Source organism: Falco rusticolus, chromosome 2, assembly GCF_015220075.1.
Source record: "Falco rusticolus isolate bFalRus1 chromosome 2, bFalRus1.pri, whole genome shotgun sequence".
NCBI classification, from domain to species: Eukaryota; Metazoa; Chordata; class Aves; order Falconiformes; family Falconidae; genus Falco; species Falco rusticolus.
Window position 1 is genome coordinate 79,794,064 of NC_051188.1, and position 13,892 is coordinate 79,807,955.

At 37.5% G+C, this 13,892-nt stretch overlaps 1 protein-coding gene across 3 annotated transcripts in view; it reads left to right on the forward strand.

Annotated features, from left to right (window-relative positions):
• PKNOX1 (PBX/knotted 1 homeobox 1) overlaps window positions 1–13,892 on the forward strand; it is a 49,543-nt gene that overhangs the window by 19,418 nt on the left and 16,233 nt on the right. For all 3 annotated transcript variants that reach the window (XM_037376631.1, XM_037376629.1, XM_037376630.1), the window contains 3 exons: window positions 828–999; window positions 12,297–12,467; window positions 13,551–13,650. In XM_037376631.1, coding sequence (XP_037232528.1) covers window positions 828–999; window positions 12,297–12,467; window positions 13,551–13,650 — 443 coding nt within the window. The remainder of the gene's footprint in view (window positions 1–827; window positions 1,000–12,296; window positions 12,468–13,550; window positions 13,651–13,892) is intronic.

Here is a 13,892-nt window from a genome sequence, read left to right on the forward strand (position 1 = left end):
TAGGTTGATCTTTACTCCCTTTTCTTTAGGGATAACAATCTATTGCCCAGTAATTAGCTCAAACTGGATTAAATGTTGATGTATAAACATACTCATTTGAGGTTTTTCTAGTGTTAAGTGCTTTGCTGAGCAGTATGCTCAGTTTTTATGAGGTTAAGTGTTCTTTCACTTTAAGTGCTTTGTAAATACATAATTATTATGAGTTTGCAGGTAAAAAAACAAAAAACAAACAACCCAACCCAACCCCCCAAAAAACCCCAAACCAAACCCAAAAGGATGTATCCACTCATTTGCAGACTTGTGCTAACAAATTCATCTTCTGCTCTGAGCATGATTTCATAGGAGGCCTCTGAGTACAGTCTGGATACTATTCTCAGTTCTGTAAAGTTTTGTGATGTGTAAACATGACCCACATTGAAATAAAGTCTGATAAAAATAATTTATTCTTCATAATTTAGATCTGCATTCATCCTATTTGTAAATCCTAATCCTCATTCCTAATGCACTGTATTGATGTATCTCTTGCCACTCAATGACATTGAATGAAATACAAAGCCATAGCTTTGTAGATTGTGATTATTCTCTTTATTTAAATATGCATATTTAATGTTTTACTTGCCTCTAGGTTGTGTGGTAGATCAAAATGAAAACAACCCCAAACTTTCATCTTTTGCTGTAGCCAGTGGTGTTATATTCAGTCTCTTCCAAGATTTATCTCTTTCTTACATGAGCAACTGTTAACCTTACATTAGCTAGATGTTTTACTTTTCAGTGGTGTACAATGTGTAATACGTGAAAATATTTACTTATTTTAACTTTTATTCTAGGCACCCACTATTTCCCTTGTTAGCACTATTATTTGAAAAATGTGAACAATCTACACAAGGCTCAGAAGGCACAACTTCTGCCAGTTTTGATGTAGATATTGAAAATTTTGTAAGGAAGCAGGAGAAAGAAGGAAAACCCTTTTTCTGTGAAGATCCAGAAACTGATAATTTGGTAAGTATAAGCTGTTTCTTTTATTTCTGAAACAATCGTCACATTTGCCACCTCTAAATTCTGATCTCAACTGGTGCATATAGTTTCTCCTCACATTTTTCTTCCTATAAGAGATTCTTTTTTTATGTTAATGCTGAGAAACACTTTTTTTCTGACCCCTTTTTTGCCCTCTTATCTTTAAACTTACATTGAGCCCTTCACAGTTGTCTCCTATTCTAAACTGGCTGAGATCAGTGTATTAGAGATGAACAGAAACGTATGTTTGCCATAGCCAGGTTGACTGCAAATCAGTTTTGGAGTGTTAACTTAAAAATCAATTTATCCAAAACATGTATTCGATGTAAATCTTTTCCAACTGTGTTTTTTAATCAGGGTTCATCTACTTGGTGTGAGTGAAGGGCTGTTTTAAGACAAGCTTTAGAAACTCTTCAACATCTACAAATTTTTTCTTATGTGTCATTGTCTCCTTTAGGACTTTCTGAAAGTTCCTCCTGTGTCCCCCAGTGCTTCAGTCTCTCTTGAATCTCATCTATAGAGAATACCTCTCTTGGCATACTAGTATCTAATGCCTGCTTTCCTCTCTTTTGAGTCATGTTGCAACTAGATGTTATCATATTCAAGAGTGTTAGAATTATAGAGGTCGTGTTTTGTTTAACTCTTTTAAAAACCTGTTCCTTTAAGGGGACTGTGTAATAAAACAAGTCTTTTTCCTTGAGTTTACCTTGTAGAAGAAAAGGCTATTTAAAATATGGACGTTTACAAACAGAACTAAATTGATGAGAGATTGTGAACAACAGAAATGGTTATGTTTTAAAGCTGATAGCTAGAAAGACTTATGTGGGCAAACAGTATCCTTGTGGGAGGCTAAGATGATGTACCTGGCAAAAACTCTTAACCTAAACCAACACTTAAACAAGAAATAAGTCTGAGATGCTGTTTAGAATTGGCAGGAGTGTTGCAGTGAGCAGTGTGTTAGGAGGGGCACATACTACAGCAAAAAAGAGGTCAATTTTGCCTGCTTTTGCAATCAGACCAAATAGTCATTTTGTGTAACTTGATTTCTTTCTAAACACTTTATGACCAATCATTAGTGTACTTAAGTTCTGAGAAGATAGTATTTAAACAGTGTCATGAAAAATAAAGCTACAAGAGTCTGTATGTATAATTAGACCAGTGTGAGAGTAAAGAAGGTAGAAGACAGTCTGTTCTAGAATGAGACAAGCTTTTACAGTTTTAGCTAAAGAGGTGTAAAAAGTTACTTTCTTGGCTACTTGTTATATCCTTTTACCTGTAGGTTACAGTGACCAGGACAGAAGTATCTTAATACATTTATGTAAATATAAAGACATCTTAGATTAAATCTTCTTGAAGGATGGATCAAGTTAACATAATTCACTTTGAACTAATCCGCCTGCTTTCCAAAAGGTCTCTTACAGCTTTGGATATGGAGCTGTTTGTCTTACAGAAGATTTCATTTTCAGTTTGGAAACATTTTAAGGCTCAAAAAAGGGTTTTTGTGTTAGAAGGTGACCCAAAACAGTGCCCTTCAGAATGATGGAAAATCAGCTAAAGGAGGATGCGTAACATGATACATAATGATACTCTCAGTATTAGTGTAAAGATTCTCAGTTTATAAATGAAGAACTGAAGAACAGGTGTTGGGTACTTTGACCAAAGTTACAACTAGAACAGAGTTGAACCCCCAAAATCTCAATATCTTAATCATCATATTTGTGTGGGCAAATTTTGATGCAGCTCACCTGAGAAATATTTATTGATACAGACAGTGACTTGGTTTTCTAAGTAGAAAGAAGCATTGACATACCTACTAAAACAGTTCCATGAATAAGACCTGTAGAATGACTGTTGTTGCTGTAGAAATTAAAAATATACTACAAAAGAAGAAAAATAAAAGCAGGAGGGGAAAAAATGAACAATAATTACCTTCTTTAGTTACTGACCCAGTGTGAGCAGCAGTGGTGTGTGGGGTGCTTTGCTTTTTAAATATTTTTTTTTTATTTGAAATGTGAGTGGTGTAATAATACATTTATACTTGTAGCTCAATATAATGATTGTCTTACCTTTGTAAGCAGAGATATGTACTTCAGCACAGTTATAATGAGATGGTTTGTCTGTGAAAAGTTATGTTGGTTCTGTTGGGCTGCAGTAATCCTTGAAGACTGAGGGCCACTGGTACCATAATTTTAGATCTTTCTTGAACAGGAAAGCATTCGGGCAAATTTGGGGGGGAGTGTAATGTCAAGGGAAAAGGAGATAAATACTCTAAAGAGCTATTAGTTTCTGAGCAGGTCTAAATGCAGGCTAAAAACTGCAATTCATCATGGATGCTGATTTGCATATGTACAAAATCTTACACCTTTTGGTTGTTAAAGAATGAATTACACAAAGAATTCACCCAAAAACTTCCCAGCTTCAGGATCTTGTGGTTTGACCCAAGTACCTAGAAAGTTGACTACCAGGAGTGCTTATAATTTTTTAATTGCTTCTTTCTTTATCTCTTTAACTCTGTAATACGTTTGGGATTTTGTTACTGCTATCGAGTGACATCTCCAGAGTGCTGCTTGTGCATTAGCTGTGAATTTGAAGACACCAATAAATTTTTCCATGGCTCTTTCTTCAAAGACTTTTTTGAATATACTTGTCTCCAATGCTTTACTCAAAAAATGAGAGTTAGTTCTGTTCTGCATGAAGCAGGTCTGATGACTTGCTAAGCCTCAGATTAATTTCTTCATTTGTAACTCTGATTTCAATGAAAATACACTTTTCCCTTATAGTTCAACTCCCAGTCCTTTGTTTTCAGAAACATATCTGAAATCTAATCGTTGGAATGTTGTAGTTCTGATTCAGTGGTTGAGGAAGGAGCAATGGATGTGGTTTATCTTGACTTTAGTAAGGCTTTTGACATTGTCTACTATAATGTTCTTATAGAGAAACTGATAAAATATGGACTAGACAAATGAACAGTGAGATGGACTGAAAACTAGGTGAACTTCTGGGCTCAAAGGGTTGCAGTCAGCAGCATGAAGCCCAGCTGATGGCTACTCATAAGCAGTTTACTCCAGGGACTGATACTAGAACAAACACTGGTTTAACATCTTATTAATGACATTGACGATGGGACAGAGCAATAACCTCAGCAAGTTTGCAGATCTTGCTTAACTAGGAGTGAGTGGGTGATGACCATATCACTATGCCACTGTTGAGTTATTGTTGTATTTGGAGAAGCTGGCAAATGGGGATCTCATGGCGTTCAACAAAGGGAAATGCCATAGTCCTGTACCTTGGGAGGAATAACCTCATGCACTAGTACACTCCGGGGCCCAACGAGCTGGAAAGCAGGCTTGCAGAAAAGGATCTGGCAATCTCAGTGGAGTCAAGCCAAATACGAGACAGCAGTTCATCCTTGCAGCAAAGAAGTTCTACATACTTGGGCTGTGTTAGGAGGAACATTGTCACCAGGTCAAGGGGTGTGATCCTCTCCCTCTGCTTGGTACTGGTGAGACACATCTGGAATGCTGGGTATGGTTCTGAGCTTCCCACTACTAGACACCTACATACTGGAGTGAAGCCAGCAAAGGACCAAAAAGTTGATTAAGGCACTAGAGCATCTGTCATACGAAGAGAGGCTCAGCGAGCTGGGACTGCTTAGCCTGCAGCAGTGGTGGTTTGGGGCGGGGAGGATATTATCGATGTATCTAAATACCTAATGATGGAATAAAGAAGACAGACTCTCTGACTCTTCTCAGTGGTGTCCAGTGGAAGGGCAAGAGGAAGCAGATTTAAATTGAAACAGGGAAGTTCCATTAAAGCATAGGGACACCTCCCCGCCCACTCATTTTTACTGTAAGGGTGATTGAATACTGGAGCAGGTGGCCCAGAGAGGTTGTGGAGTCTCCATCCTTGGAGACAGTCAAAACCCAACTGGAAGTGGCCCTGAGTAACCTGCCCTAGTTGACCTTGCTTTGAGCAGGGAGGTTGGATTAAACAATCTCCAGAGGTCTCTTCCAACCTCAGCTATCCTAAGGTTTCTGTGAGCCTTCAGAGATCCATTTCCCAAAGATCCTGCATGCCTTGGCCTATTTAACATGCTTTTGGTTGTACACAAGCATTCCCTCAGGTCTAGCTTGCTTTGGTTGTAGATGGGTTTGCTGTGTTCAAATAGTCCTTCCTCCTGATTGACCTGTTTGTGACTTAAGTGGTGACAAAAGTCTTTTGGTTTATGTGGTATTCACTTTGTTGATGGCCTGCACAAATCTGGCTGATTTTGCTTGAGATGGATGAGGAAGTAACTGTTCATATCTTGTGTTCTGTGGCTACTGAGGTCAGTACTGTCTTAAACTAGAACCACACTGCAAAATCAAAAATCTTTGGCATTTGAACTCCTCTTCTGTAGTTGTATTGTTAGCTATGATTTTCTGTTACTGGATACCAAATGAAATCTGAGCATGACTTGTCCTCTGCCTGTCCTGAAGGCTGGGGACTCTGAACAGCTGACATTCTGACAGGCTATTCATTTTGTCAGGGGCAATAAGCAGAAGAGTTTCTGTCAAGTTGTGAAATAGCTACTATGGTTTTCATCTCTTCTTCAGCTTGAAATATTGGTGCTTGCACAGACAAGGCTGTAGCTGGGCATTTTTTCTGCCTTATGTCACATTAATCTGGAAAAAAATGTATATATTTAGAATCTCTTTTTAGTAGAGAGGGTTTCTAATATTGTGCACCCTTGTTATATCTTCTGTTCTTGCTGTCCCTCCCTTTTTAACTGCACAGTTAAATCCACCTTCACTTGAAAGGAGAAGCTAGTGAAGACTGCTAATTAGAACGAGCCAGAAGGGTGGAGTAGGTAGGCAGGACACCTACTTGCTTTTATCTGACCCCAGCAGAGTCGAACAAATAAGGTGTAAATGCTTGCTCCGTAGCAGTCATTCAACTTGAAGCCAGAGCTAAACTAAGATGAATGGCTCTATATAGTTCTATAATGTTCTAATTTCAAGTCCAATCTGAAAAGAGTGGCAGGCCTGCCAACAGTAAGGAAATTGGCCACTAATTCAGCTTTTTCTGGTTTTTTCCTTCTTTTGGAAGGGGCAGGTACAACTCAACTACACTGCACAGTGTATTTGACGGAGATTGAACTAATGGTTCCGAAACAGCAGAATATCATTTCAGGCTCTGTACTGCCTATAGGCTAATTAACTAGATAACAGAAATTGTCAAGATACTGATTGTAGGGCCTCTTAACAACCCTGGCAACGTTTCACATCCTGCACTCACTTGAAATGCCTTGAATATTCCAAAGGAAAAGTTTGGTTTTCATCCAGGGGACCATGGAATGTTAATCTGGGTGGCATAGGCATTAGATCGGTTTGACCAGAAAGGAAGTCGTTAAGAGCAATGTACTAACTTGAGTAGCTCTTAGTAAGCTGCAGTATACATTACCTTGTTACTTTGATACTGTGGTTCCCATTCTAAACTAGTTGGCGGTTTCCTGCATTAGTAGTATGAAGGATTTCAGCACAGGGAAATATAGGTAACATCCACCTTTTGAGGATATGTGTATCTTAAGCTGGCCTGTAAACCAAGTTTCAGTCCTTTTTTATTATCTAGGTGGAGGGATTCCACTCTTTCTAGTTAACTACTCCAGCAGTGCGAGTTGGTGGTTTTGAAGTGGCATGGCAGAGGGTTGTAGTCAACACAGAAATAGTGTCACTAGGCCTTCTGCTTTGGCGTTGCCTTTCCCAAGTCTGACTTTGTCAGGTGCATTGTCAAAACAGGGTGTTTGCAGTGAAATGGATGAGAACATTTCTGTAAATATTGATGGTTTCTGGATTGGGTGAGAACTTTGGTATTAGGCTTCAGCATATTTAGAAGAGTGAGAATTCCTCAAAAGAGATTGTAACAATTTGGAAACAGGGTAGAAAAACTGGCACTTCCCTATGGAAGGTTTTTTTCCTTAAAGTAATTTTTAAGGTACGCTGTGAAATGACCTGAATTAAGCATGTTTTTTATTTGATTTATTGTTATGTTCCTGATCTTTTTTTGTATGTGCATTCCTATAACAAAGTCAGCAAGTGTTTGTGTTCAAAACCTGTAGCACTAAAAAACCCACAAAATTGTGTTATGGCTTCCCTGATGATGTTGTCTCTTCCTGTAAGAGGTGTACAAGGTGCCTCTTTTCCTTCCAAGAAGAGCATATTGCAAAAGAACGCAAAGTTCAATTCTGAAATATGTTGAAAGAAAACTGAGAAGCTTCAGTGCTAGCTTCTGAGCAGATTTTATCAGCTCCTTCTGAGATGTAGGAAGTCTTGACATTCTGGGTATGTCTTTACTTTTAATGCAGAATCATCTTCCAGTTAGAAGAGGTAGCTGTCTTGGGACTGAAATTTTCCCAGGAGTTCCAGTCTATCCCTAATTAATACCTACAAACACAAAGTAGCTTTTCCGTGGTAGGTAATGTTTGCTCTTCAAGAACTATTGGCTGAAAACAGAACTATGAATTTTTTTCCTTCCAGTGTCACTGACTGACCATATAGGTTAGACTATTCAGGAAGGTAAAAAAAGAGAGGTACAGGTTTATGATTTTGTGCAGTATTTAGCTCTCGCAGATATGCATGGCACAGTATATTGTTGGAGCCAGAATTATTCTCTGTCTTGGAATGTCTTCTACAGGTCTATTCTATTCTTCAGCAGTTTTGTCTGTTCTGATTCTTGGTCCCTCACACTGTCTGTGTTTCCATTGTTCTTCTCTGAACTTGATGTAAGTGCTGATTAGCTGTAATAAGTGTTGCAGACCTTCCCTTTTCGAATCCTGATCCTTGCGGGAAGGAAGTGGAAGCTGAAGGTTGTGCACATTTTACTTGCTAGACTGAAAGTGTGCTTTCTTTCCCAGAGCTTTAACTTCCTCTCTTTTTTTTTTTTTATTGTTACTTGTCATCCACTTTAGTCCTTCTGTCAAGCATCATTACCAGAAGAGGTGTGTTCACTGTTAAGAACCAGATCTTGGTGGTCTGCATTGCTAGCTGTAGGTTCTTAAATGCACATGCTTCTTTCTGGAAGTGCGCTCAGCTGTATCCACATAACATGGAGCATCATCTGTTGGAGCTCCTTACCCTTTGCCATCTCTATCTCATTTTCACAGATAAAACAAATCTTGAAATGAAGCAATGAACCAACTTCTCCTTGTTCTCCACTAGTATCTTTTTGTGCTTAGGACTTAACATGGACGTTTTCCTACATGTCTTAAGAAGTTTTTCAACATGGGTGTTTCCAGATAATTTTTAGAGTTTTCACAGATTATATTGTATCTTTACACATTCAGTACTTCATAAGTTGTGTTGCTTACTGTTAACCCAACGACTGCAGAAACATCATGTTGCTTCAGGATGGTTCCTACCTCTTGTATTGCTTCTGTTCAAAGTAAACTCTTCCCATATATGGGTGTGGCTTTTTAAATTTCTCCACAGTCATAGGGCCCTAGGATGATTCAGGTTGGATTACAAGCTCGAGGTCTGTAGTCCAATCCCTTGCACAAAGGAGGGTCAGCTGTGAAGTCAGAGCAGGTTACTTATGGCTTTATCAAGTCTAGAAACAATACAAAACAATGAGTGTTAAATACACTCTCACTTTTGTATTTGAACAGGACACTACCTTTTTTGAAGACCTCTGAGTTTTTTGTTTTGTTTGGGGTAAGGATTTTTGATTCGGTACCCTCTTCTCAAAGATGATCCTATTGAATTTTTAGTTGTATCAGGAAAGGTTGTGGTGGTGAAGCCTGCTGATTTCATTTGAATATTCTTGACTGGACAAGTCATGCTTTTGTGTTTCTGAAAAGTGTTCTTGCTATTGTAATATGAAGAACTGTCTTGTAAACCTCTAGTCATCCCTTTCCTAGCTGTGTCTCCTAGCTGGGAACTCAAAATAGGCGAGAGATTATCAAATCAAAATAAATGAAAGCAAAATACCCTCTCTCCCAGAGTTTGTGTTCTTTCCCTGGAGACCTAAATTTCCCCAGAAGGATTTGCTCAGTAGGGTAGGTGAGCTGTGAATGTATGTATTTTAACTATTCTTGCAAATGAGAAGTCATTTGAGTGCAAATATTACTGGTCAGTATATGAAGATTCTTTCCTGTATGTTGTGCACATATGTATTTGCTATATGCTTATGTTATGTGCCCTGAAATCTGTAAAAAATTGTGTGTATATGTTTCAGATGAACAAAGGTGAGCTGGGGATTATGACTAAGGTGGTGCATAGTGTGGTCTGTGCCCTTTGCACCACATGCTTGAGGCACTGAAAAGATGGGACGCAGGCACAATCTAAAGCATTTTTAGGGCTAAAGATGTCTCCAAATTTAATATATGATATTGTTATATATGAATAAGCTCTGGATAGCAGTTTTAGCAAGAACTGGAAATTTTCCAGTAATCTTTCTTTGCTTAATAGTTTACCATTATTTTTATTTACAACAGTTTCAGTAGTGTACGTATATCTCATGGTTACTCCTATCTTTGTACATACCTCTGAAGTGATGCTCCAGGCTTATTTCTACAGCTGAAAAGACTGAATCAATTGGGTTATAAAAAATCATTGTTCTGTGGCATATTCTACTCAGCAGCTCTAAAGAACAAAACCATGGTTGTAGATTTTTAAGGTGTGCCTTTTAAGAACATAGGAATGAAATATTACTGTTGCTGTGATCTGTCTGAAAACATTTCTCTGTATTACCTTTGTTCAACGTGATTTATTTTTCTCAGGAGTTCTTGATTTTTTTTAAAATATTTTTTTTATTTAGTTTCAAGGGAAACCTGAACTTCTGATAACAAATGTAAGTTTGGTCCACCCATGTTGCAAGAGAGCAGGAGCCATGTGGCCACAATTAGTGTAGTTGTAAATGAGTAAGTCCTGGTGACAGGCGTGGTGTATTTACAAAGTTTTGTTTCCCTTCGTAACAACAGTAGCCCAGATTCCTGTAAGAGTAGTGTGACTGTGTGTGGCTCTGCAGAAGCCTGCACAGTGTTACTAATTCTTGGTTTATAGTTAATTTTTACTTTAATTCAACTTCACTTCAAGTATCAACCATCAGTTTGAAACTAGATCTAAGCTGAAGAAAGGACTTCAATTTTTCTTCCAAACAAATGCTGATAAATAAATAAATAATATAAATATGAGTAATAGTTTAAGAAAAAAAAACCCTCCTGACGGAGCAAAACTAATCACAAATACAGTCAAATATTATGTGCCCAAAGTTATGTTACCTCAATTTTGGCTGAGTGTTTAAGGCACTCACCAACATAGGTGCTTTGCCACACATGAAGAATTTTGTAACTTAAACTTTTTTTTTTGTCTCTGAAACAGTGACAGAATATCTTTATACATAGATGACGTTTGTTCTGTGTTTAAAATCTAGTTAAATTTGCATAATTTAACTTGGTTGTGTTTAAAGGTACTTAAACATAGTTTAAACAGCAACCACTGCTGAGGGCTGTTTTATATACCTCAGTGCTGGGCCATTTCACTTATTTCAAAAGGCTTTTGGTGTCATAAGGTCAAAAGAGTTACCAGATACAAAGTCTACAGCTCAGATTTTTCTGCAGCTGTGCTTTTAAAGATACAGGTTGGGGTTGGTTTTCTTTTTAGCCCTGAGAAGGGATAAGATTTCTTCTTACCGCTTCATTTTTTTTCCTCTTACTTATTTTAACATACAATTGCCTGCATTAGGTGAGTGTCATTTGTGTGCAATACCTTCTACTGAAAAAGCAGGGCAAATGTCTGTCACAATGAAACCTAAAGTGGTGATGGTGGAGAAGGGAGCACACACCCAGAAGTTTGCCTGTGTTGATCTCCTTCAGGTGCTTTGAACAAAGACAACTTCAGCTCCCGGTTGGCTTCTTTAGTTAGAATAAGTGGATTACTTATCCTGTATAGTGTATATATATATATATAAGTAAGCTATCATTTCTGGTCATTGGATTCAGTGCTCTGGCCAGGTAAATGAGCCTTCATGTAGGACAATTTTTTCCAAATAATGCTAAAATCAAGCTCTGCACTATGTTTCAAAATTACAATTATTCAGTTTCATAAAAGGATATTTTTCTTGGAGATCTAGTATAGCAAGTAAATGGGGATGGCGCGCTGTATAAAAAGTAAGTTAACTAATTACTTTGCCAATATGTTATGTATATATTTGAATGTCCTGGAATTCCTACTGCTTGATGAAAATTTAGACCATCTCAATTTGGTTTCAGCTTTTGGTCTTCTGCCATGACCCTTACAATCACCTAAGCTATTTTTATGCAGTATGTAATACCGTTAGCTATCCAAGCTTACAAGTCTTTTCCTTGCAGTAAGCATGTTAAGTATTCTCATGACATACATATCTCCTGCACTTCAATTTTTGTTTAAACATGGATTTGTTACTGGGTTTAGTGCCCTGTATTTAATGGTTTATATTTCAGAAACAGTCTCCTCACCTGAAAGTTCTTACAAGATGTTACCCCAGAGTTTTTAATCTTTTGACTTAAAATTGCAGAGGAAGTTCAAAGCTCTCAGGCTGAAGTGTTTGGTTACTTTTAAGCTTTTTGAACAGCGTGACAAGTTTGGCACCTCTCTAATTCTAAGCTATTGTATTTTTGTTACAGGTGAGATGGCAGGCCACCTCCTGTACCTTTCAGCCTCCCTAGCAATCTGTGTGACAAATTTATGCTAAGTCTAGAAGGGTCTTCTCAATATATCTCTAATTCACCTGTACACTTTTGGTTTTCTTGGGTCAGGGTTAATGTGGAACTGAACCTGATGTTTCTGATACATAGCTCAAGATGACTATTGCTTACCAAGCATGTTGCAACCATTCTTTCCAAATAGTATGTGTGGATGGAATTACTTTCCTTCACATTTGGTCTTGCGTGGTGTATGGCCCAGATTTGCTTGATGGGGATAAAGATCACATGGACATACAGGCTCATCCTGTGCTCCATGTACACCTTAACTATTCGCTTTTTCCTCGTGTGTCACATGTGACAAAGATTATATTGTTGTTGTGTTTCATTTCACCTGTATGGTAGTTTACTTATGTAGTAGAAGGGTACAGGTTTGGTATGTAAACATGTTCCTTTCACATTTTGGGAGCATAATGGTCAGAGCTAGAAAACTCCAGTCAGCACTTAGTAACTCTGCTTTAGTTGGTCTTTGTTACTGGCAAGTAGTGTTTGTTTAAATCTCTCACTAAGTAGTCTTAAATTAAGTTACTTTGTTTCTAAATATTTTTTCCTCAACTCTCCGTAGATGGTAAAAGCAATCCAAGTTCTACGTATCCATCTGCTTGAGCTAGAAAAGGTTAATGAACTCTGCAAGGATTTCTGTAGTCGTTACATTGCCTGCCTGAAGACAAAAATGAACAGTGAAACTCTATTAAGTGGAGAACCTGGAAGTCCTTATTCACCTGTGCAATCTCAGGTATGTTTCAAACACAGTTAGGTTTTGCTTAGGAAGTTATAACTACAGTTCTATTAGTTTGCAAACAGAGTTTCTGCAGTTTCTTGTACTTTCTCAAAACTCGTTAAGAGTAGAAAGAGCTGTATTTTTGGTGCACACCTGTGTGCCACTGCCTGATGGGCAAATTTGTTGAAATGTGCTAGAACACATTTTGGTTTATATGTCGCTGACACCACCTAAATGCAATAGCCAGTTGTATTTGTTGTAGTAAATTGACAACAGTTAATTAACAACAGTTAGTATATTATGGTTGATGCTTCTGCTGTCCGAGTACCTACTAGATACCTAGTCTTAGGGTGTGGCCCTTGTCTGCGTTACTAATGTGTTTGATGGTATGTATTCTGAAAAGCCTCAATTACTTTTAAACTTCACTGTCTGGACTCCTTACTGAGGTTTTGGTATCTGGAAGTGTGGAAAGGAAAGTCTAATATTAGACAAAACCAACTTTTAAAAGATTATTTTTGCATGTCTGTTACAGTCTTCTGTAGAGACAGGAGGGACTGAATTTTGCATTTGGTAACGAGATTATTCGTACATACTAAGAAATTTATAAGAGTTTGCATGGTAGGGGTTGAGTAAGAACTATCCTGAGCAGATTAAAATATTCTGGGCATCTTGAATTCTTATGCTTAATACATTTTTTTTGAAATTGAAGGAATTAAGGTAATAACTAAAATTCTAAAGCTTTGAAGTTTGTAATAAGAGCATCAAGGGTATATTCAGTTTGTCCTTTTTGCCTTGTGACTTTGGAAACTGTTTCTCTTAGTTTTTATATACCTAGAATCATTTCTCTTCTAAAATTTCTCAAGGTAGTTTTACATCTTTTCTAACAGTTGCTTTCATGAGGGTTTTCAAAGGTGTAATGGTTGGTGATAATGAGAAACTTAATGTAGGTAATGATGAACCTCTAATGAAGTCTCTTTCTCTTTGAAAGTTAATCCTGTGATTGAATTACAAATGCATTTTTAGAGCCAAAATTACACAAGCATGCTTCATCTCCTTTAAAAAAAAATATGCAAGCAACTAATTGTTTTATTTTTCTAGCAAATTCCAAGTGCCATTGCAGGCACACTCAGTCCCCAAGGGATTATGGTGCCAGCATCAGCATTGCAGCAGGGAAATGTAACTATGGCAACAGTAGCAGGTATGACATAGTGAAGAAAAACTGGCACCTTGCTCTTCATTTCTGTTTCTTTTATGGCTGTTACAAAAAATACACAAATGCTTTAAAAATTTAACTCTAATACCTGCAAAGTTGTTATAATACAGTAAAGTGCCTTATTGGTTTCCGAATGTTTAATTTATATGTGTACCAAGTATGCATGTGTGAGCGGAGGTTACATATATATATATATATATATATAATACTATGAGATTTTTCTGTGC